The sequence below is a fragment of the Mustela lutreola genome, chromosome 14, assembly GCF_030435805.1.
Source record: "Mustela lutreola isolate mMusLut2 chromosome 14, mMusLut2.pri, whole genome shotgun sequence".
Lineage (NCBI taxonomy): Eukaryota > Metazoa > Chordata > Mammalia > Carnivora > Mustelidae > Mustela > Mustela lutreola.
The window spans coordinates 2,229,651-2,253,923 of record NC_081303.1 but is presented as its reverse complement, the minus strand read 5'-3'; the positions used below and the strand labels follow the sequence as shown (position 1 = coordinate 2,253,923).

The 24,273-nt window shown below is 35.1% G+C and overlaps 1 protein-coding gene across 3 annotated transcripts in view; it reads left to right on the top strand.

Moving 5' to 3' along the window:
- Window positions 1-24,273, top strand: part of KIFAP3 (kinesin associated protein 3) — a 181,291-nt gene that overhangs the window by 135,315 nt on the left and 21,703 nt on the right. For all 3 annotated transcript variants that reach the window (XM_059145292.1, XM_059145293.1, XM_059145294.1), the window contains 2 exons: window positions 8,062-8,251; window positions 15,594-15,693. In XM_059145292.1, the coding sequence (XP_059001275.1) occupies window positions 8,062-8,251; window positions 15,594-15,693 (290 nt within the window). The remainder of the gene's footprint in view (window positions 1-8,061; window positions 8,252-15,593; window positions 15,694-24,273) is intronic.

Here is a 24,273-nt window from a genome sequence, read left to right as displayed (position 1 = left end):
TGTCTATGAAGTATTTATGGGGAAAGGGGCGTACCTAGATTTTCTGGTAAATGGGTGATGTCTCTTGTCTTTCCGGCCACAGGTCCCTGTGATTTGATATCTGTCTTTAACTCTGTGTCCCTACTGAACGTGATATTTGAAATAATATTTCACAGATGAGCCTCCTCAGTGCTTTAAGCAGTGGTTGAAGAGATCATTAATTATATTTGAGGTCTGGTTAGAAAATGTCATAATCAACACTACAGGACAAAACTTGGGATAGTACTGTTGAGAAATAGGCAGTATGTGCATTAAAGTCAACAACTCTGTTATGTATGTGTGTTTAATTATGTGTATATCTGTATTTAATCATCCTGTACATATCATTGGGATAAGTGTTTTCTAAGCTATAAAAAGGCATCTTCTTAGCAGTTATTACCTTAACCTTAATGAGCAACTAAATTACTCTAGATCTGCTTTAATTTAGTATGAAGAAGTGTATTAAATAGACCATATTACATTCTCAATTAGGGGGCTGTCACATTAAAGGAGAAAGGAAAATCTGCTTTCCATCAGGTATGTTAGAACACAAAGCAGATCTGTGTAGCTCTATGTTATCCTATAGTGTGTTAATCAGATACAAGGTGTGACGGAAGCCAGTTACAAAGAGTTTTCCTGATAGTGAACAGGCTCTGATAATAGGCTGGTTAAGGCTTCATGATGTTTCTGTGGTTAAGTAGTAAACAAAGGGATGTAGGACTTCAAAAAGGATGGCACATTCCATTTAAAACCAAACCATAAGTCTTTAATGACACTTTAGTTTTTATAGAAACTGAGAGCTTAAGATCATGGCAGGAGCTGAGAAGAGAAAATAAAAAACAAAGCATGTGTACCTTCAAATACAAGACAAACTCAAGTCTCAAAGCAAGGACATCAGGGTACCCTTGTTGTAAAAAGAAGCATTTCAAAAATGAAGTAAAAAGTAACTATATTCCTGGAGTATTTCCACAATGGCTTGATAAACTTTTATGACTTATCTTGGCTGTGGTTGAGCTATGACATCCCTGAATTCCCAGTTATTTCCTGACAGTGGGGCTAGGGGGTGTTTAAGAGAGGAGAGATTTGGGAGATTGGGGTTAGAGAGAATAAATTTTAATTGCTATATGTTGAATTTATTAAATTTTTGATACTGGATATTCTTTTAGAGTTGATATTTAATTTTTTGTGAGTATTTTTTATTAACATAGAATGCATTATTTGTTTCAGGGGGACAGGTCTGTGAGTCATCGGTCTCACAGTTTCCCAGAGTTGCTATTTGCTTTTTTAAAATAAACTCCTTAGACTGCCAAGATTCTTCAGTTTGTACTTATCCCCGTTCAGTTTGGGGGATAAGTATCTCAGTGGCTTTATGAAATAATGGTATTAATCAGAGGTTTTTATTTATAGAATGTTAGAACTTGAGCAAATCTTAGATCTTTTTCATTTTAGAAATGAAGAATCTAAGGCCAAAAGGAATAAAATACGTGGAAATGGTCCCTCATTTCTGTCAGTATCAGAGCGAAACACAGAACCCAGGCCTCCTACCTCCTAATCCAGTGTTCTTTGAAGTACACCTTACCATAGTATCACTGACACCTGTAAATTCAGACTCTGAGACACTAAGAAACTGCCTGTGCCAAGGCTGCTAAACTGCGCTCACTAAGGACACACGAAGAAGAGAGCTGAGGCCAGGTCTTCCGCAGCGCTCGTCCCTGGAGCATGATAAAATTTGTACTGGTTTTTACTAAAATTGGAGAGAAAGGGGGAAAAAAAGACAGGTGGGAGGAAGTCAAGGGAGAGACACACGTAGAGAGCAAGGCTGGGGAAGAGTTACATGCAATAAGGCTGTTAACATGATTTGTTTGGGAAAAGTAGATCTTCATTTTGAGATTGTCTTTCTCACATTTTTAGTCTTAAAATAGTCTTTCTTTTCTAAGACAATAATAGTAAATGGCAGTTGATTTACATTTAACATCAGTCCCCAAAATTTGTTTTTGAAACTTTTCCAAAATCTGAAATCCTTGGGACCATTGTCCTACCTACCTTATTAATTTAGTACTAAATAGACTCTCTGCAGCCATAAGCTAAAATATTTGATAGTCAAGGCACCTGGGACATAAAAATCAGTGTTTCAGAAACATAAAGATGAAAAGCCAGCATTGCATATGAAAACAGTACTATCTCATTTGATTTTCACTAATGTTTACTACAAAGGAAAAGGAGAAGTTAATTACTTAAACCAATATTGTACTCCTCATAACATACTTCATTCCAAAATGCTTTATTTGGTAAACATTCAAGTACTTGAAGCTGTATTATCACAACCTAAAGCAAACTTTTATGGCACAAATACAGTATATTAATAATGTTTCATACTTAGGTTTTAAATCTTTAAAATATTTCCTAAAGTTAGCAATTACTTTTGGAATTAAGGAAGTCATTGAAAATTAATGTGCTATTTTTCTATAATTTTCAGCTTTCTTTTGATAATGAAATAGTTTTACAGTTAATAAATATTTCAAACAGTCTTGTTCTAACTACTTGAGACTTTAAGGCCTTGATACTGGTTTGTCAAGGTTTATTTTCTTTGCTATGATCTATAACAAAAAGCCATAGGTACTTATTAAATCTTAAGGTTACCTCCCATGAAACTCCCTGTTGTCATTGTAGTGGATTCACTGTAGTGGGGATCTGTAATCTTTGGATCATTTGCAAAAAATAATTTTCTATAGCCTGGATGATTACACAGCTTGGTATGGAATAACAGATTTTGTCTACTATTTCCTGAAGGAAAAACTGTTGTTTTCTGACGAGCTAAGCAGGCGGTCATAGTGCTTTCATTGTGATTCTGTAAACAATAATGCACACATTAATCATTATGTTAGTCATAGAAAATTAAACCTATAGTTTTATAGTACAAAAATACTTAGAATAAAATTATTTTTTTTAAAGGGACAATACAGTCTGCATCATTGCTACTATACTTTTTGGTCTTAAAATGATAAGATGTGTCTTGGTTCTATGAATTTACTCAGTCATAAACTGATCCAAAAAAATGGTAAAAACTTAAAAGGAATTCAGATTGCTAAAAGTAGTCTAATTACATTAGTGCTAGATCTGTGCTAACTCCCTGCCTTGGAAAATCAGCTTCCCAAGACACTAACAAATCAAACTTTAGTGCCACAATTTAGCCACGGATCCTCACACTTTGTGTGTTTGGACTTCTGTCAGACGGTTAGATAGGCTGTGGAGAGATGGTCTCTTTTTAAATACTAAGCCTTCTGTGTGTAGGTTCATTAATAAGAACATTGCCATAAGCTTGAACGGTGATAAGAAGGCTCAAGATTGAAGGGCATTTGTGAAGAAAATAGCATCTTCTTACACATTTTTACATGTACTTTTATTATTAGAATAGTAAAATCTTCTGAGAAGCATGTAAATTACTAATGCCTAGAATAAGCATGATTTTTTTTTCTTTGTGCAGAGCATTACTTACTAGGCTAAGTACATTTTAGGGATATGTGATTTAAAGATTTTTTAATACTCTTGATTTTTCATTGATTTATTAGAAGAGAGAGAACACTGGAGCACACACCACGTGGAGGGGAGGGGCCAGAAGGGGAGAAGAGAGGGAAAGAGGGAGAATCCCCAGCAGATTCTGCGCTGAGCATGAGGCAGACACGGGGGCTTGATCTCACAACCCTGGACTGTGACCTGCACCGAAAGGAAGAGTCAGATGCTTGACTGACTGAGCCACCCAGGCACCCCAGTTTACTTTTAAACTTATACCTATTTCTGAAACATTTCACAGATAAAAGCAAGTTTTACTCTCAATGGAATAGCGAACCCATCTTTTCTGTGTTTTGAGCACTTGACTAGGTTTTATCTCCTGATTTACACTAGGAATCCATATGCTTAAAACTAAATGATAATAAAGCAATCAAGTCATGTGTTTTTCTATCATCTTTCTTGAATACTTCTTCATTCAGATAATCAAATTTAAAATTTGTCTACCAAAATAAGAAGTTTGTTTCATACCTCTCGCCAAGTGAAACAAGCTAGTATTCACAAAAGAAACAATACCTATTAAATTAGTTACAGTATTTAATGTGGATTTAATAGGATTTCTGGTATTATAAGGTATCTTCTGGGTATAATTAGGCATAATATAAGGCACATTTTAGTGACCTGTAACGAGTTTATCTTTAAGGAAAAAAGCCAGTTAGTGGGGCGCCTGGGTGGCTCAGTGGGTTAAAGCCTCTGCCTTCGGCCCAGGTCATGGTCCTGGGGTCTTGGGATCGAGCCCCGCATCGGGCTCTCTGCTCAGTGCAGAGCCTGCTTCTCTCTCTCTCTCTCTCTGCCTGCCTCTCTGCCTGCCTCTCTGCCTGCTTGTGTTCTCTGTCAAATAAATAAATAAAATTAAAAAAAAAAAAAAGCCAGTTAGTATGGAGAATTTCTTGTCCCAAATACCATTTACTTTTTGTTTATGCATTAATTTTTTTATCTTATGGATAATAAGCTCATTCTTTTCTTCTCTCAGTGTATGTGATCAGTTCTTTTTAAATTTTCTAGCCCCTTCTAATATGACAGCAATATATTTGTGCAGCCAACTTTGCAGCTAACACAGACAACTGTGCCACTTAGAGAACCAAAATGTATACTTGCAAAGGCATGAATTTTAAAGAGGTTCAAAATTAAATTTAGCATTTGGGCAAAATTATTTAAAAACTAATCACAGTGCTCATATTGCATAATTAGCACCACTTAGTATTTCATTTAGTTTTGGAAACCCATAGTGAACCATTCAAATCTGTAGCGAGTAAAACTACTTGTAACATCTCTGTGCTGTTGCTTTTCCAACTCCCTCTTTCCCTTACACCCTCCCGTGTGCGTGCAGGTCAGAGAGAACATGACTGAGAATACCATGTGTTATAAAATAAACCTGCCAGACTAGAAGCCACTTCCTCTCAAATCACTGTTTGGTCAACAGTTCAACACATTCGTAGAACCTTGGAGCTCAAAGTTGACCTTGGAGTCCATTTATTATATTCTCATTACAAAAGAATCCATTCCACAGTGACCCTGACAAACACTCATTTGTCCTCTGTTTGATTGCCCTTTCCACATTACTAACCCAGGGTTTACAATGCTGTAATAGCCACGTTAGCTGTGTGCACTTCAGTCAATTCAGTGTCCTGGGCCTTGTTTTCTCATTTATAACATGATAATAATTATAGTAATTATTCAGGAAGCCGTCACTTCGATTAATTAATAGTAATGGCTAACATTAAGTGTTTTCAATATAGGTTTTCTAAATGCTTTATATGTATTATCTCATTTTATCAGAACAACTTATGTGTAATCAGTAAATGGATGATTGTATTAATTATCATTATATCTGTTCATTGTAAGCGTACCAACAAGATGGGATTTGGATTTAGCATTTATTGTTTATATCTAAATTGTCAATTTCAAATATAGATTAAAACTGTAGCTATAACTTGGAGTAAAAAAAAAAATTCCTTTGGGGCACCAGAGTGCCTCAGTCAGTTAAGTGTCTGACTCTTGGTTTCAGCTCAGGTGGTGATCTCCTGGTCCTGAGGTCTAGCCCCACCTTGGACTCTAAGTCCTGAGCACGGAGTCTGCTTGAAAATTCTTTCCCTCTTCCCCTTCCCCACTCTCGCAAGCATGCATGCACACTTTCTTTCTCTAAAATCAATCTTAGGGGCACCTGGGTGGCTCAGTGGGTTAAAGCCTCTGCCTTCGGCTCAGGTCATGATCCCAGGGTCCTGGGATAGAGCCCCACATCGGGCTCTCTGCTCCACGGAGAGCCTGCTTCCTCCTCTCTCTCTCTCTGCCTGCCTCTCTGCCTACTTGTGATCTCTGTCTGTCAAATAAATAAATAAAATCTTTAAAAATAAATAAATAAAATCAATCTTAAAAAAAAAAATCCAGAGATTTAAATATTGAAATTATAACAGTTGGATTAGTAAATGTTTATTATTTTTAAAGTAAAATGTAATAATGTTTATAACTGATCTTTTATACAATTAAATTTAAATAATATATCAGGAAATAGCTTAATAGGAATGTTAATATTTAACTGTTAAAAAAGGAAAGCAATAATTTGTTGGAAAACTGCCATCAGTAGTATCATAGCCAAAAAAGTTTTCTACTTCTCCCTCAGTTAAAAAGGGACATCTATTATAGTTTCAAAGATGTACAGGTTAGAACACACAGTCTGACAGCTAATACTGAGATTTATCGATAATGTGCAACTTAACCAAATTTAACAAGTAAAATTTGAACAAGATAATAATAGTTACATTCTAATAAAATTTTAGACTTATTCTTACACCCCAGAAATTCCTACTCTGGTGATATTTTTTTACTCTGAGCCTCAGCTTTGGATGAAAATTGCTCAGTATTTAAAATGTATCTTTGGGGGCGCCGGGTGGCTCAGTGTGTTAAGCCGCTACCTTCGGCTCAGGTCATGATCTCAGGGTCCTGGGATCGAGTCCCACATCGGGCTCTCTGCTCAGTAGGGAGCCTGCTTCCTCCTCTCTCACTCTCTCTCTGCTTGCCTCTCTACCTACTTGTGATCTCTCTCTGTCAAATAAATAAATAAAATCTTTAAAAAAAAAAAAAAAAAAAAAAAAAAAGGGGCCTGGGTGGCTCAGTGGTTAAGCCGCTGCCTTCGGCTCGGGTCATGGTCTCGGGGTCCTGGGATCGAGTCCCGCGTCGGGCTCTCTGCTCGGCAGGGAGCCTGCTTCCTCCTCTCTCTCTCTGCCTGCCTCTCTACCTACTTGTGATTTCTCTCTGTCAAATAAATAAATAAAATCTTTAAAAAAAAAATAAAAATAAAAATAAATAAATAAATAAATAAAAATAAAATGTATCTTTGGTCCACCTGTTAATTATCATATTCATGTTGACTATGGGAAGATAGTAGTACTGCCTGGCACCTTTTTAGATGACTATAAACAAAAACGTTACAGATATGACAGAGGAATTTAAAACTAAGACCCTAGAGTTAGAGTGACAAGAAGTACCTTGAAATCTTTTTTTTTTTAAATCTATGCCATCCATGGTGCTGTCCATTAATTGTTCAGTGGCTATACTAGTCAGAAGTAGCCACAATCTGTGGCAGAAGTCAAGAGCTAGATCGGTTCAGCTGTAGCAAACAGTAACTTGCTGAAAAGTCCTTCAGAAACGTTCACCAAGGGCATTCTGTGTGAACAGGTATGAGAGAGATAGTAGTAGAGCAGTCACAGTTAAAAGTTGCTCCTCAGGAGTTCATCACTGGAGGAGGGAATAGACATTTAAAGAAGTAATTATGACTAAGTAAGATAATGTTTTTTGGGCGCCTGGGTGGCTCAGTGGGTTAAGCCTCTGCCTTAAGCTCGGGTCATGATCTCAGGGTCCTGGGATCGGGCCCCACATAGGGCTCTCTGCTCTGCGGGGAGCCTGCTTCCCCGCCCCCCCACCCCCACCTGCCTCTATGCCTACTTGTGATCTCTGTCAAATAAATAAATCTTTTTTAAAAAGAAGATAATGTTCGTTTGTCCTTAATCTATTTGCTTAGAATTTAATTTAATATAAAATTAAATTCTCTTTGTTTTCCCTGGTAAACCATTTCAGTAGTTAGGAGACATACCTTTCTTTCCTACTGAAAAGTGTTTATCTCAGAGAAGATGTAGTGAAAGACGTCATTTTAGTGCTTAAGCACCTATCATTACTGCCACCAGTGATTATAGCCGCAGATTTCTTTGAGAGCCAAAGTCTGATTGCACACCTAAATTCTAGTAGTAGAGAATTTGTGAAGTTTACTTTTAGATTTTGCCATTAACAATTAGTAATTCAAACAGATGTCTTTAATATATGTAGTTAATTGGTTTTATTGATTATTGTATAAATTAATTCTGACAGGTATTTTAATGTTCCCTTTGACCCAAACAAAGAGCCTCTAAATTAGTACTAATATCTGAGGGCCAAGGTAGTTCCTTTATAAGCTTACATAATATACCTATTTGTTTTCAATAGGAATATGATGAAGAATGGGCTAAGAAAATTCAGAGTGAAAAGTTTCGCTGGCATAACTCCCAGTGGCTGGAGATGGTAGAGAGCCGCCAGCTGGATGAGAGTGAGCAGTACTTGTACGGAGATGATCGCATTGAGCCGTACATCCATGAAGGGGACATTCTTGAAAGACCTGACCTCTTCTACAACTCAGGTAAGGTGATGACCAAAGCAAAATTAAATAGCTTGTGTGCCATAAATAGGGATTTTGGTCGACCAGCCTTGCTCGTTCCCAAGCTTTGGAAGCACTTCTTGTAGTATTTAAGTGGAGTTCTGCAAATAATTTTAAAAGTACCATCCATACACACCATGCAAACCTGTTAACTCACCTTTTTTTCCAACTTAGTCTTTGATGTGATCTCCATAAAAAAATGTTGTACCCAGGAACATTACTCTGAGTTTATTACTTTTTTTTTTTTTTACTTTTTTTTCAGTGTTCCAAGATTCATTGTTTATGCGCCACACCCAGTGCTCCATGCAATACGTGCCCTCTTTAATACCCACCACCTGGCTCACCCACCCCCAAACCCAGTTTATTACTTTCTAGACTGTATAATTTAAAATGACATTCTCAGGGTTTTCATTTTTACTCTATTTGGGATTTATTTAAATGTATAACTTAGGGGTGCCTGGATGGCTCAGTGGGTTAAAGCCTCTGCCTTCGGCTCAGGTCATGATCTCAGAGCCCTGGGATCGAGTCCCGCATCGGGCTCTCTGCTCAGCGGGGAGCCTGCTTGCCCCCACAACCCTGCCTGCCTCTCTGCCTACTTGTGATCTCTGTCTGTCAAATAAATAATAATCTTTTAAAAAAATGTAAACTTAACTAATTTATGTTTTGTTTTCCAATGTATTTCATTTTACCATGGTTTTGCTTTCATTTTGAACTAGTTAACTCTACTTGGTTGGGAAGATTTAGACACTTAAACCTTTTTCCTTCGAACTCTGCTAGTGTTTTTAGGGTAAAACTTAATTTTTATATAAATCATATACTTATAACTGTTGATTCTGTCATACTGCCTTTTCCAAGGATGAGCTTGACACAAAGATTTGGTAAGTTTCTGCATATTCTGGCTGTCAAAGTGTTGCACTGTTGCCAATACTAATATTACTTCATTGAACTCATTTAGTTGTGAGGAAGAAAACAATTTCTTTTTCTTTTTCTTTTTTTAAGATTTTATTTATTTAGTTGACAGAGAGGAACACAGTTAGAGAGGGAACACAAGCAGAGGGCTTGATCCCAGGACCATGGGATCATGACCTGAGCCAAAGGCAGACACTTAATGACTGAGCCACCCAGGCACCCCAGGAAAAGGATTTTTAATTAAGATCTGTAGCAGGTTGGATATGAAAAACATTAAAATATTGTGTCTCAATTAATGGCTTTTTCCCCCTGCTATGTATTCATCACACTTTATTTTCATAATTTTGTTTTGTGCAAATTGCCCATAAATACTGTATTATTTTTATACTTGGTATAGATACTAGAATCTTGGAAAATTGATACTTTACTTTAAAAATTAAATTAATTTATTCCAAACTGAACTTTACAGTAGTTATGAAATACTGCCTTGTGTTTCAAACCAGATGGAGTAGATCATTAATTTCAGCTAACCAGAATGCCTTAGTTCAGTAATGGCAAGCAGCTGTTCCTTACATATTCAGATATTCATGAAGTAAAATGATGTAAAATATATATGATATGAATTTTTTTTTCAACCAGAATCAGAATTCTGTAGAATCAGGTTTCTTGCTTTGAAGATTGATGGCTACTTTTCAGTGTGAATCAATTACTAGTTTCCAAAATTGAATAAAACTTTTAACCATCTCAGTGTTCAACTTTGTTGTTTTAATATGATTAGAACTTCAGAACAAATTTCTAAAAATTTATACCACATTCCCAAAATTAATTTACATAGGTTAACCTCTTAAAGTGAAAATCATAAATATTTTTCTGAGATATTTTATAATTAAAATGTACAACTTGTGCTTTTGTGAGAGATCTGAATTATATATATTTTTATATATCAAAATTTAGAAGCAACCACAGCTGATGGGAAAATAAATAAATTCAAGCATTTGAGGAGTAGAATATAATCATTAGATATCCTTATTTTTTTTTAATCTCTGTAGACTGATGATCTGGTAGACATTTAACAGTGGAGGTTACATTGCAATGAGTTTAATAAAGATAAAGGTCTCATATCAAGCCATCTATATTATTTTAGTTTATTTGTTATTTTCCCTAGTTCGTGTCCATGAATAGTTCAACTAAATGAATCTGTGGTACCTCTTGATGCATATCATGAAACCTAGATAACAGCAGTCTCTTGTCTTTCACTGTGTGCATTTGCATCTTCAGAAACACCAGAGAAATTTGTAAAACTGCAGATTTGTTTGAACACTTGAGCCATCTTATTCAAGTCCCCGGTATGCATGAAACTATAGGCTGCCTCTGATGAAAGCAGCCATAGTAGCTTTTCAGCCACAGAGGTGAAGTTAAGTGGCCTGTGATCCCCTGGGTCTTATCTTTTATGTTAAAATGAAATAGCATTTGTTGCTGCCTACTCATCAGTACTGCCCTCTATATTTTCAAACTGTTAAATATGTGAAAATACGTGTTTCTCTCTTTTTATTCTTTTTTTTTTTAAGATTTTATTTATTTATTTGAGAGAGAGAGAGAGATCACAAGTAGGCAGAGAGTCAGGCAGAGAAAGGGGGAAGCAGGCTCCTTGCCAAGCAGAGAGCCCCATGTGGGGCTCGATCCCAGGACACTGAGATCATGACCTGAGCTGAAGGCAGAGGCTTAGCCCACTGAGCCACCCAGGCGCCCCCTTAAAAAGCATCTTAGTGTTGTCACAAGAAAATAGGAATCTACAATCTCCTTTAGTTATGGTATTTTTTTCCTTAGAGTCTAAAATTATTGTGAATGTAGTCACTGAGTAATTTGCTATTCCATCATAAAAATGATGCTGTTTGCTTTAACATGTTTACCCACAGAGGAAGTATAATTTATAAAGCTGTCTTACCACTACATATTTCTAAATGACTTTTTTGTTGTTTTTTCATCAACTTGCTGAATCTTAATCTTAGCATTTAATATGTGAATATATTTCTGGAATATGAAGCTTACAATGTTTGTTTCTGTCTCAGGATTATTTGTAAAACCATAGTTTTCGGGGCGGCTGAGTGGCTTAGTGGGTTAAGCCTCTGCCTTCAGCTCAGGTCATGATCCCAAGGTCCTGGAATCGAGCCCCGCATTGGGCTCTCTGCTCAGCAGAGAGCCTGCTTCCTCCTCTCTCTCTGCCTGCCTCTCTGCCTACTTGTGATCTCTCTCTGTCAAATAAATAGATAAAATCTTTAAAAAAAAAGTTTTTGTTTACCTGTATGTTTCTGTGATATGTCTTATAAGGTGTAGCTCGGTAAGTTTTGATTTTTCTATTTTAGCAATTTCTTTTTCTCAGTTTCTTCATTATTGATATCTGTTTTCTCCCAGACAGTCACAATTTCACTTTTGACTCATTCACTAAAAAGCCCAATATTATGTTTTTATTTGACTTTAAGAAATAAAGATTATTTCAGTAACAATATATATAAGAAGATACTGAGTTATTTTACCTTTTTTTTTTTCCCAAGATCTTATTTATTAATTTGACAGATCACAAGTAGGCAGAGAGGCAGGCAGAGAGAGAGGAGGAAGCAGGCTCCTCGCTGAGCAGAGAGCCCCACGCAGGGCTCAAACCCAGGACCCTGGGATCATGACCTGAGCCGAAGGCAGAGGCTTTAACCCACTGAGCCACCCAGGCGCCCCTATTTTACCTTATTCACAATCTCTATAAGCCAGTTTTTTACTGGGTTGCAAAAATCAGAAGGTTGAAAACTGGGACGCCTGGGTGGCTCAGTTGGTTAAGCAGCTGCCTTCGGCTCAGGTCATGATCCCAGCGTCCTGGGATCGAGTCCCGCATCGGGCTCCTTGCTCCGCAGGGAGCCTGCTTCTCCCTCTGACTCTGCCTGCCACTGTGTCTGCCTGTGCTCGCTCTCGCTCGCTCTCTCTCTGACAAATAAATAAATCTTTAAAAAAAAAAAAAAAAAAAAAAAGAAGGTTGAAAACTGAGGGTTGCTGGGGGGAGGGGGCTTGGGAGAGGGGGGTGGGGTTATGGACACTGGGGAGGGTATGTGCTTTGGTGAGTGCTGTGAAATGTATAAACCTGGCGATTCACAGACCTGTACCCCTTGGGATAAAAATATATGTTTATAAAAAATAAAATAAAATAAAAATCAGAAAGTTGATAAATTACCTGTGCTCCCGATAAATTTGCTTTGATTTCTTTCTTGCCCCAGTATAGACCCCATTTTACTCATAGTCCTATTTATCATCATTACTGGGAGCACCTCAAAAAGGTGTGTTGTGTAGCTGTGGTCTAAGAGGCTTCATATAATTGAGTAACCAAAAAGTTTATAAAGCTGTGCAGCTTACAAAGGGCTCTGGTGTGTATCATCTCTGTCTTCTGTTTGTTCTCTGGTAGTTTAAATGTTCCATGAAATTCTTTGGTTCCTTGTCGCTATCAAGGTTAGAGTAGGAGCTTTGGAAGAACATTCTTAGGTTTAGCTGGATTTTGTAATCAGGAATATATGATTCCTTTGTATTACTTCTATAAAAGAATTAATTTTGGATACAGAATGCTAAGAAACAAATAGGTAATTCCAAAGAAGTCGAGGTGTTTGAGTTGAGGATTTTATCTTATTCCTCATTCTTTCACCTTTATTTCTCATTCTAGTAAAGAAAGATTGCCCATACAGCAGAGCTGCCTAAATTTTGTCAAGACATTATAAAGGACACAGTAGAAGCTATAATTTACTGAATGAATTGCTGTGCTCTCAGATTATTAAAAATTAATATAAGTATAAAAGTTTATAAAATTGCTGGCTGAATCTTTAAACTTAGACATTTTTAGTTTGATCTCTATTTGATGAGCTTCTAGTTTTTTAGTTCTCTGTATTTCCTTTATCCTTTTGCTACTCATTTTTCCCTTTGAAGACAGTGGGAGCTCCAAATCAAAATGAAGATGTTGAGAAATGGATGACAGTTTTTCATTTAATTTCTTCTTAATCCGGTTTACTTCATTAGGTCATGTTTCATATGTAAACTTTTAAAATACAATTCATGTGTCTTTTTATTTGGTTGTATTTATTTTCTGGGTATCAGAATCCTCTATAATACTAGCATGCTGAATATCTTTGTATTCACTTTCAAAGAGCGATAAATATTTTATTTTGGCACGCTGGGCGCCTGGGTGGCTCAGTGGGTTAGGCCGCTGCCTTCGGCTCGGGTCATGATCTCAGGGTCCTGGGATCGAGTCCCACATGGGGCTCTCTGCTCAGCAGGGAGCCTGCTTCCCTCTATCTCTCTGCCTGCCTCTCCGTCTACTTGTGATTTCTCTCTGTCAAATAAATAAATAAAATCTTAAAAAAAAAAAAAATAAAATAAATTTATTTTGGCACGCTACTTAGTTGTGTTCCTCGGAAATTCACAGATTCCTTAAAACTTGACCTTTAATTATTTGGTTTTAATTTAACAGAGGAACTTACTGATTTTTGTGGTCTTAACCTTGTTAATTTTAGCCGCACTCCTGTAAGAAGTCTTCATGTAAAATATTATTGCAACTGCTTAATTCTCAATCTGTTGTGTCTTGGCATTTCCCATAATTTCATTTTTTGTAACCATTTTTGTTTAGCTGGTCTTTTGATTTATTAACTTTTCGAGAACATGGAAACTGGACTAAATATTAGATACTTTTAAGCTACCTCTTAAATATTTAAAATTTACTAAATAAGAGATTATACCAAAGATACTCATTAGCAATTCAACAATTCTATAATAATACAAATCTTTAGTATACGATATGTAACAAAAAAGTGGTACAGGGGTCGTACAGAAATACAAATCACCTCACTTAGTCACTTGCCAACACTATTACTTAATTTCACTTGCCAACACTATTACTTAATTTTATCATTCACTTGATTTGTAATAACTTTGCTCCTCAAATAGATTTTGTCATTAATTGCTACCAGTCTTTCAAGACTCAAATCAGTTATGCCTCTGCCTCCCTCCTCCCCAAGTAAGATTTTCTAACCCCTACAGAGCACAGCAATCTCTCTACACCTTCCTCTGCCTGCAGCGCTCATTCATTACTTACATCCATTCCTGCTGTGTGTCATTTATTAAATAAATGTATTATCTAATTGCATCTTAAGTGTTTGCCTTATGTTTCACTTAATTTAAAATTCTTGAAAACAGAAATTAGGTATTGGAACTTTTTGTAATTCCCCTAGAACCGAACAGAGTATTTTATGCAAGTGGTAGATGTAAATGACCATCTGGTGAGTAAATAATTTGCTGCTTACTATGCCAACTTTTTAAACAATGTTGTCTGACCTAGCCCACATTTATCTATAGGTCACTTAACAACCCAGAATACTTTCAGAAAAGGAAACTTCAAAAGCCCTGCCAGCTTCCCAAGTAATTATTACAAAAGCCACATACAGAAATACATTTCTTTTATGCCTTGGTCAGCCCAGAAACCATCACTTACAGCTTTTTGCCTCAAATTCTTTTCTTATTCTTAACTGATTCATAATTCTATCAATAATAGGTTATCTTAGATTAGATTAGAGTAAATAAGAAAGTAGTATCTTTCTAAAATAAGCAGGAAGCAATAATAAAGACTTAGATAAAGAAAAAGGAGTACTTTATAAACAAAGAAAAAGAACTTCTCAAAAGCAGAGTGGTGTAGAGCAAATTAGTATAGGTAGTCCAATAAATCTAATAACTCAGGGCATGACCAAAAAGTAATTGAAACTTATAATGAAGATTAAATCATCAAGGAGTAATATATTATGTTCATTATACTTTTTAAAAACACAGAGAATATAAAATACACTTCCAAACATTTCTAACCCAAGTTTGCGTGTGTATTTTAAGGCTGGCACTGAAAGTGTCGAGCAGTGCTTACTTAGAAATTAACTCACTTGAAATACCTAATTTCTTAATTATTCTACACAAATGAAGCAGTCTGGGTGTGAAATTACTCACACCATGTTGTTTACTGTCTCGTTGTCTTTGTTCATCCTGGTTTCTTAGCGGGGACCATCCTTACTATCACATACTACTTCACCTCACCCCTTATCTTTTCTCTGTTTTTATACAAGACCATAAGTCCCTTGGAGGCAGAGATTGTCTTATTTATCTCCATGCTAGTGTAGTGCTACCACATAGTAGGTGCTCAATAAGTGTTCAGTTGTTTTTGCTGCGTTGTTGTGAAGGCTTAAGTATGTATTGTCTTATCTTGGTCCCAGAGAGAGTAGCATGTCGTGCTAACATTTCTCTTTCCAGATTAAATATACAGATTATTTTCTGTTGTGTTACTTCTTAGCATTATTTCCTTTTTATTCCCTACCAATAAGTTTCACTAGTTACCAATTTTCCTTCTTTCTAGATGGATTAATTGCCTCTGAAGGAGCCATAAGTCCAGACTTCTTCAATGATTATCACCTTCAAAATGGAGATGTAGTTGGGCAGCATTCATTTCCTGGCAGGTAAATAGTCTTTCAAGAAAAATCTAATATATGGTGTTTCCCTTGTTTTTTGAAAAATTAGAATTCTCTTCACTCCCCCATTTCTCTGTTTTCATTAAAGAGGAAAAAAAAACCTCAATATTTTCAAGAACATGCTTGTTTGATATCAAATTAACTTATAGAGTCGCATTTTTTATATTTAAAAAATGAAGATTGCAGATCTGAAAAAAAAAAATGCTTCATCACTTTGGAAAATACAGGCTGTCCATTGAAATAGACAGTTCATTGCCAAATTAATGAACTCACATTGTTTCCTAAGTGCTTTCCAAAGCCAGGAAAATATAAGAACACAATACATGTATTTTAATAATTACTCAGACATCACTGTTTTTAAAAGTTGACACTTTGATTCAATTGAAGACTATTCTTCCCTGCATGGGATTCAAATAAAATATTTAAAAGAAAAAAACAAAACAAAACATGGTATGCCAGCCTCATTCTACAATTACAGTGACGTTTCTCCCAGCAGATACTCACTCTGTTACTGGTGTCATAGATTTTTCAAATTTTAGCAGAAAGTGTGCACAATATTTTCCTCTTCATATCACTCTTAGGGGTGTAATATTTTCGATGTAGTCTGACTGTTGAAATTTCGCATTACACTGGTTCAGTGAATGGGTGGAGACTAGTTGCCCTTCAGACTCTTTTTTTTCTTTAAAAAAAATTATGACCAATATGTTATAATTCTTAATGATCACTTATAATAAGCCATTTTAATCCAATAATTAATGTAAACAAAATTGATCATCTGTCATGCGTAGTCTGTTTTATGAATATTCTTCATTTATTGCCACCTGCACAGCAGTGTTTTAAAGCAAGTATTATTGCAGCCATTTTACAAATGAAGAACTCAAGTCTCTAACAATTTAAATTTAAATAACCAACTCACATGAATAGGGTGGGAGAGAAGAAAGTTTGAACTCCGGTCTGTATGTCCCCAAAGTTTAGGTTCTTTCTAATATAAAATGATGCCTAACTTGGAAGGAAACATAGCATACAGTAGTTGACTTTTAAGTGTTTCGGTCTTTTTTTTTTTTTTAATCACAGCTCACATAAAGCAATACATTTCATATTGCAACCTAGTGCAAGCACAAAGATATGCTATATATATGTTTATATATTTGTCTATATATATACATATCTATACATATAAGTAAAACAAAAAATTTGTTAAATGGTAATTATTCTTATTACCTGTAATGCACAAATATATTGTTTTATCCTATTCTGTTTCATCTTTGAAATACAGATTGCAGCCTACCAATTTCAGAGTTCATTGATGGTTGTGACCCAAAGTTTAAAAGCATGTTGAGGGACACCTGGGTGGCTCAGTTGGTTAAGCGGCTGCCTTCGGCTCAGGTCATGATCCCAGCGTCCTGGGATCGAGTCCCGCATCGGGCTCCTTGCTCAGCAGGGAGCCTGCTTCTCCCTCTGCCTCTGCCTGCCATTCTGTCTGCCTGTGCTTGCTCTCTGTCTGATAAATAAATAAAATCTTTAAAAAAAAAAAAATAAAAAAATAAAAAAAATAAAAGCATGTTGAAAACGTAGGAGTAGTAGTAGTACACGAAATGCAGTATAACATCATATATAGTTCCATATTCTTTAGTGGACTCAGGATTCTTTATTGGACTTTAAATAAATAATAACACTTCAGAAATAGTTTCATTGGTGTACTGGATTGTCATGGTAAGAAACTCCTTGCCTCAGGACATAAAAGTTAAACATGGTTAAATATCAGAAAGCATATGGCTTTTGATTGCTTCTGATGTTTCTGTCTGTATTAGCTATAATTATTTAAATAGAGGCTCTGTTTAATCATTGTAACTACTATACTCCATCATGTGACAATTCACTGTAAGTGTTTTCTGAAACATAATTGGAAAAGGAAGAAATGATTTGGGTGTATAATCCTAATTATTTATATTGAAATTTTTGCTGATAGCATTACGAGATCAATTATTGTGCCATTTATGTTTCACTGTGAACAAAAACATTATTTTGGTATCTCCTGCAGATCTTGCCAATTTAAAGAAAGCAGACTAATACTAATCATGCATTACTAATTTCAGAAAGACTTGCCTTCATTTTTTAATATAATTACATGATTAAGAACCTGAAACTTTCATTAAAATTGAATATTCAAGCAGTGGACTTATGAGCTCAATCAGCAAAACCTCATTTCTGGTTTTCAAAAATGGTCATTTTATAAAACAATAAAAGTGTTTTAAGAAATACAGGTACATTGGGGCGCCTGGGTGGCTCAGTGGTTTGGACTGCTGCCTTCGGCTCCGGTCATGATCTCAGGGTCCTGGGATCGAGCCCCGCATCGGCTCCCTGCTCCGCAGGAAGCCTGCTTCCCTCTCTCTCTCTCTCTCTCTCTCTCTCTCTGCCTGCCTCTCTGCCTACTTGTGATCTCTGTCTGTCAAATAAATAAATAAAATCTTAAAAAAAAAAAAAAAGAAATACAGGTACACAGTAAAATGTAAATTATATATTGTGTCCAAAGGTTTCAAGATTTTATTCCCCAGTTCTGTTAATAACTTTTTTTTAAATTTATTTTTTATTTATTTTCAGCATAACAGTATTTGTTATTTTTGCACCACACCCAGTGTTCCATGCAATCCGTGCCCTCTATAATACCCACCACCTGGTTCCCCAATCTCCCACCTCCTCGCCCCTTCAAAATCCTCAGATTGTTTTTAATAACTTTTTTTAAAAAAAGACTTTGGGAAAGCCTCTTTCAGTTGCTTCGCAAGGAAAAAAAGTATTTCAGTAGCTTCTTTTACATCATAAAAGATACATCACAGTAATGTTTGGCTTAAAGGATTAGCCACAAAACATACTGTAGACTATTTTTTCAAATCAAAGGAGTGAAATACTTACTTATTATAATCATTTTGATTTGAGAATTGTTTGACCTGTAAAAAAAAAAAAAACTTCCCCTGAGAAAGTTATGTCTTTCATCTCTTGTCTTTTGTAATTTTTCAGGCCTTAAATCACATAACTGTATCATTTTCTCTTTTTATTTCCAGAAGAAATAATTTACAATGAATTTCCTCAGTTTTTTGTAAGTAATAGATCAAATAACAAGGGACTGTAAATTGTATCAGCAGAGATACAGAGAAAGTATACAGTATAGCCAAATACTCATGGTTGCTTTTTGCTACATTTTGTTTTATTGACCTACTCTGGAATCATTTACTCTTTCTTTTATTCAGTCATTTTTGGTTAGTTAGGATTCTCTTTTAATAGGATTTCTATGCTCTTCTTTGATAGTAACAAACCATGGATCTAAACTCTGGCTTACTTTTTAATTCTGCAAAGATTTAAGTATTTTAAATTGCTACATAATTATTCACATACTTAGCATGATCATTTTGCTGCATACTGTCCCAGATGTGAAATTTTAAACTAATGGCTACCTTTTAGCTTCTGATATCCAGTAGGTAAATTTAAAGCCAATTAGACCAAATAACATTGCCTTAAAATACTACTTTTGAAACTGTTTGCTTTAACAAAATAGGAATATTTTTAACAAAATGAGTATTTTTTGAGAAATGTGAACAGAGGGTATTGGACTCTTGTTCTTCATCTCCTTTGGAAAGATGAGAATATGCAGACTTCATGGGCAGCATGAAAAATTGGAGTTAACTATGAAATTTCTAAGTATAATGTCTTGATTGAATTCTGAATATTGAAAACACTGTTCTTTAAATACTTGTAAAAAGTGGAAACGTTACCTATTTTGAGGGGTTTTTTCCTTTAAATCAGGGAAATTGTCCAGATAACTTAAAAAATTTTGCCTGTTAACTTTATCATATGTCTTTGATAAAGAAGCACTGTCAAGTTAAAGAATGTTTTAAAAGTTAATGTATAAATGTGAATTTTTATCTTTACCATTGTTTTTAATGATTCGAGAATGTGAAATGATATGACAGTGCCAAGTGGCGTGCTCTCCAGCTAGTATTCATGGCTTCTCTGTCCTTGTAGTTTTTCAACATATTAGTTCCAGTGGATTCATGTAAAGTAGATGATCCCACATTCCTGAAAAGTAAAAAATAAATTTCTAATTTGTATGATAAGAGAGGTTTTTTTAATTGGTCAAAGAAAAATTCTTCACTTTATTCCTAAAATGACAAAGTTTAGTAATAGGACACTAAGCCAAATTTAGAGAATTATTTAAACCGCTTAAATAGGTATTTTTTTCTTAAAAATCTAAGTCAGGGGATCCTTCTTAATCTGAATGCCTACACTTTTGCAATAAACCAAAGCAGTTTAATTGGAAACAGTGAAAATTGTTAAACTCATCTATCCTATTCTGCAGGGGAGACTGGATGTTTGATAAAATAGATACTGGCAGTTGGACAGCAAAAGCTGGGTTTTAGACATGTGTCACTATCGGTTTGAACCTCTTGGCGCCAGAATTTCCCGACATTTAGAGGTGATGCAAAATACATTAGGGCTCCAAGGCATTAGCTGTAGAGTTGCCAATCCCAAAGGGTTAGATGTAAATCTCCTCCCCAACAACACTCCCCCGAAAAAATCTGAATTGGTGTTAGAAAGTAAAGTGGAACTTGCTATTAAAGCTAATTAAAAATAATAGGAGTAGGACTCGCTTATTTTCCTCTTATATACAATATATCTGCACCATATTTTTGAACCGTTTTTTTATTATAACTCTTACTTTTCAAGACTAACAAGAACCTCATGTTGAGTATTTTTAAACTGCTTCCAGCTTTTACAAATCAGTTTTTGTTGCAGTAAAAATGGTCCATTTTTCTTTTATAGGAATCCAATTTTCATAAACTGGGAAAAAAATTGCAGAGACTGCTTAGGTTTCCTTGGGGCTTTGAAAAATATTTTTCAGAGGGCCTGGAGTTCTTCTTTGTGGTTGGCACAGTGATGTCATTTACTGACCATTTCACTGGAGTCAAAGATGAAATAGATGTTTGCATTATCTGAGCCATCTGATTCTTACACTTTCATTTTCTGTGTTTTAGATAGCTTTTCTCTTTCTTTCCTTTCCTGAGAATACTTTGACATTAACTATTCTGTCCATTGTATACATTATATATTATATATACACACATTTTAGTCCATTCTTTTTAATTTATTTTTTCAAACATTTAAGTCACAGTTGAAATGGTAGTAACACTTTTTAAAATCATCCTGAGTAGAACTAACAAATTAATATATAGAGAAAATCTTTTATCCAAATTTTAAAATGTGTAATTTTTCCTGAGACAAGGATTCTACATGTCAAAATTAGACTTATTTCTTTAGCTTTCAGGCCACTTTAGTTATATTCAGCTATTTAGTCAGTTTTTTCATTTGAAAAAAGTAACCCCAAAATTACATACTCTGTCTAGATGCCATTGTGTAATGTTTACAGAACTACATATTATTCTTAGAACTGTTTATTATGAGACTATTTCAAAGCAGTTATTCAAAGAAGAAATCAAATTATTGTCTTACTTACAACCTTTAATTTGGCAAGTCAAGAAGTTCTTTTATGGGACACCTGGGTGGCTCAGCGGGTTAAGCCGCTGCCTTCAGCTCAGGTCATGATCCCAGGGTCCTGGGATCGAGTCCCGCATTGGGCTCCTTGCTCAGCAGGGAGCCTGCCTCTCTCTGCCTCTGCCTGCCTCTCTACCTGCTTGAGTGCTTTCTCTCTCTCTCTTTCTGACAAATAAATAAATAAAATCTTTTAAAAAAAAAAAGTTCTTTTATATTGAGAGAAATGTACATATGCCTATAAAATCCCCTCTTTGATAAGTTCTGTATCAATTTTAATTGATAACCCATACTCTTCTATTCTAATAAAGTTTTAGTGACCTTCATTACTGAGTAAGTAGTATAGAAATTATATGGAAGGATCAAAAGAAAATGAAAAGAACTTCCTAGAAATAGTTCCTTTGAATGACATTGAGGCCAGCCACTTGTTCAGCAGCATTTTAGGAACTAATGAATTGGTATGAATTGGTATGGTATTACTTATGAAATCCTTTACAGATAATCATTCACTAAAATACTACTGTATTTAGTGTGCTATTGAATTTTTATCAAAAATTATTATAGGGGTACCTGGTGGCTCAGTGGGTTAATCCTCTGCTTTTGGCTCAGGTCATAATCTCAGGGTCCTGGGATCAAGCCCTGCATCGGGCTCTCTGCTCAGCAGGGAGCCTGCTTCCCCCTCTCTCTCTGCCTGCCTCTCTGCCTACTTGCCATCTCTCTCTCTATGTCAAATAAATAAATAAGATCTTTAAAAAAATTATCATAGCTTTTTATTTATTTATTTGCTTATTGATTTTTCCAAGAGGAGAACATTCATGAGAAGCCTTTTTAACAAACTCCCAGCTTTAGTGATTTTTTCAGACATGGTGATTGCAAAATAAAGCAGCCAGATTCCATTTTTACCTATAAATTGCCAAAATTTCTTTAATACTAATACCTACCCTACGAGCAAAGAAGTACTCTGACATACCTCTGTGGGAATTTAAATGGGTAAAATCTTTGTGGAATGTATTTGGTAATAGAAAGATCCTTACCTTGTTCCCTTCCTATAGCTCTGTAATTTCATTTCTAATGGCTTATACTTATGAAGTTATTAGATAGGTAAACTATTAAAAAATAAGTGATCATATGTCAAAGTGTATGTCACTGAGTCTAGTAAATGTAGTGTACCCTTATCTAATTGTGGAGTAAATGTTATTTTTAGCACCTGCTTTTGTGCCACATGATTTTATTCAGATTATATTACACCAGTGTTCTGATTTAAGAACATAAATATGAAGGCCAAAATAGGTTAAAATATATTTAACAATAGGTAATCACTTTACATTACACTCTCCACTTTTTAAAGAACTGATCACAGAGATCTTTTAACTTGTTTTTTCCTTTTTGAAAATTCTTTTAAAAAATGTTATTCACCCATAATGTTTTAATAGCACAAAGCGAATATAGCACTGCCACATCTCTGATTTCTAGTAATGAAAGTCGGCAGTCTGTTTGGAGTATTTGGTCATTCCATTTATATTCATTTGCATGTATTAAAACATTATGACAAGAGATTCATTGGTTTAATCTTAATATGTAAACATATTTTCATTTTAAGATAAGCCTATTACTAAAGAATGTATAATATTAAAAGACAAAAACTTACTGGCTGCTTTGTATATGCAAGACACAATTGTATATCTTATTGACTCTCTGTTCTTGGCATACACATTTGCATAGGTCCCTAATAATTATTCTTGGCTGTATCTAGTTTGGGTTATTTGCAAGAGTTACTTCTTAGTTTAAATGCAATTTTGTGAAGTCATGATTAAAACACTTAGAGTAGAACTTCTATATAGAAGCTGATGGAGTTGGGTAACCAACAATATTCTATTTACTTTGAAAAGTTGCTCTGTTTCAGGATATATGATTTGGTCTAAAAATACCCAAATCTGTGCAAATTTTTATTATAATTGTATTGTTATCCAAATAGCTTTGTTCTTAATATATGTAAACATGTATTTCAAGCCTAGTAATCAGTGCTATAATTATAATATAATAATACTAATTCTAAATTCTACCTCCCTTCATCAATATTAACAAATCAGAAATACATGGTGAGGGGTGCCTGGGTGGCTCAGTGGGTTAAAGCCTCTGCCTTCGGCTCAGGTCATGATCCCAGGGTCCTGGGATAGAGCCCCTCATCAGGCTCTCTGCTCAGCGGGGAGCCTGCTTCCCCCCTCCCCTCTCTCTGCCTGCCTCTCTGCCTACTTGTGATCTCTGTCTGTCAAATAAATAAATAAAATCTTAAAAAATATATATGGTAAAAATTTTTAAAATCAATAGAACCACTTATAAGAAATAATACCATGTGACAGGTAAAATTTTATCTAAGGTAATGAAATTTTACTTTTAAACTTGTGGTATGGTGAAAACAGGAGACTAACACAGTTCTGATGAGAAAATTAAACCAATGCAAGAAAGTTATTTTTACACTGTGAGACTCTTGCTATAACAATTCTTGCATTAAATTGCATTTTTCTTTCTAAATACTCTCATAGCAATTCTGCCAGTTGTTTTTTACTTCAGAAGATGGAATGTCATAGGAGGAACCTTCTAAGTTTCAAGAAATAAGATGTTTAAGGATTTTTGTTTTTGTTTTTGTTTTGCTTTTTTTGGTCTAAGTCAAAGTATGCAAAGACTAATAACTTGGATTTGGTTAGCATTTATATCCTCGTGTATTTCATTTAATTGTCAATAGTGTGTGAGGGGAAGAGTAGTATCATCCCTATTTTAACAAATGTAGAAAGGAAGACTTAGAGATTTTTAAGAAACTAGTCCAAAACCAGATAGCTAATAAGGAAGCCTTTACTCTTACACCATTATGACCTCCAAAAGGCAAGCAGATTTATTAGTCTGACAGTGAACTGTGCTTTAGCGTATCTTAGAGTAAATGTTACAAAAATGCAGAGTAAGATATGTAGTCTTTGTTATGCAGCATGACATTGTTTACCTACTTCAATTCATATGACATTGTTTATTACA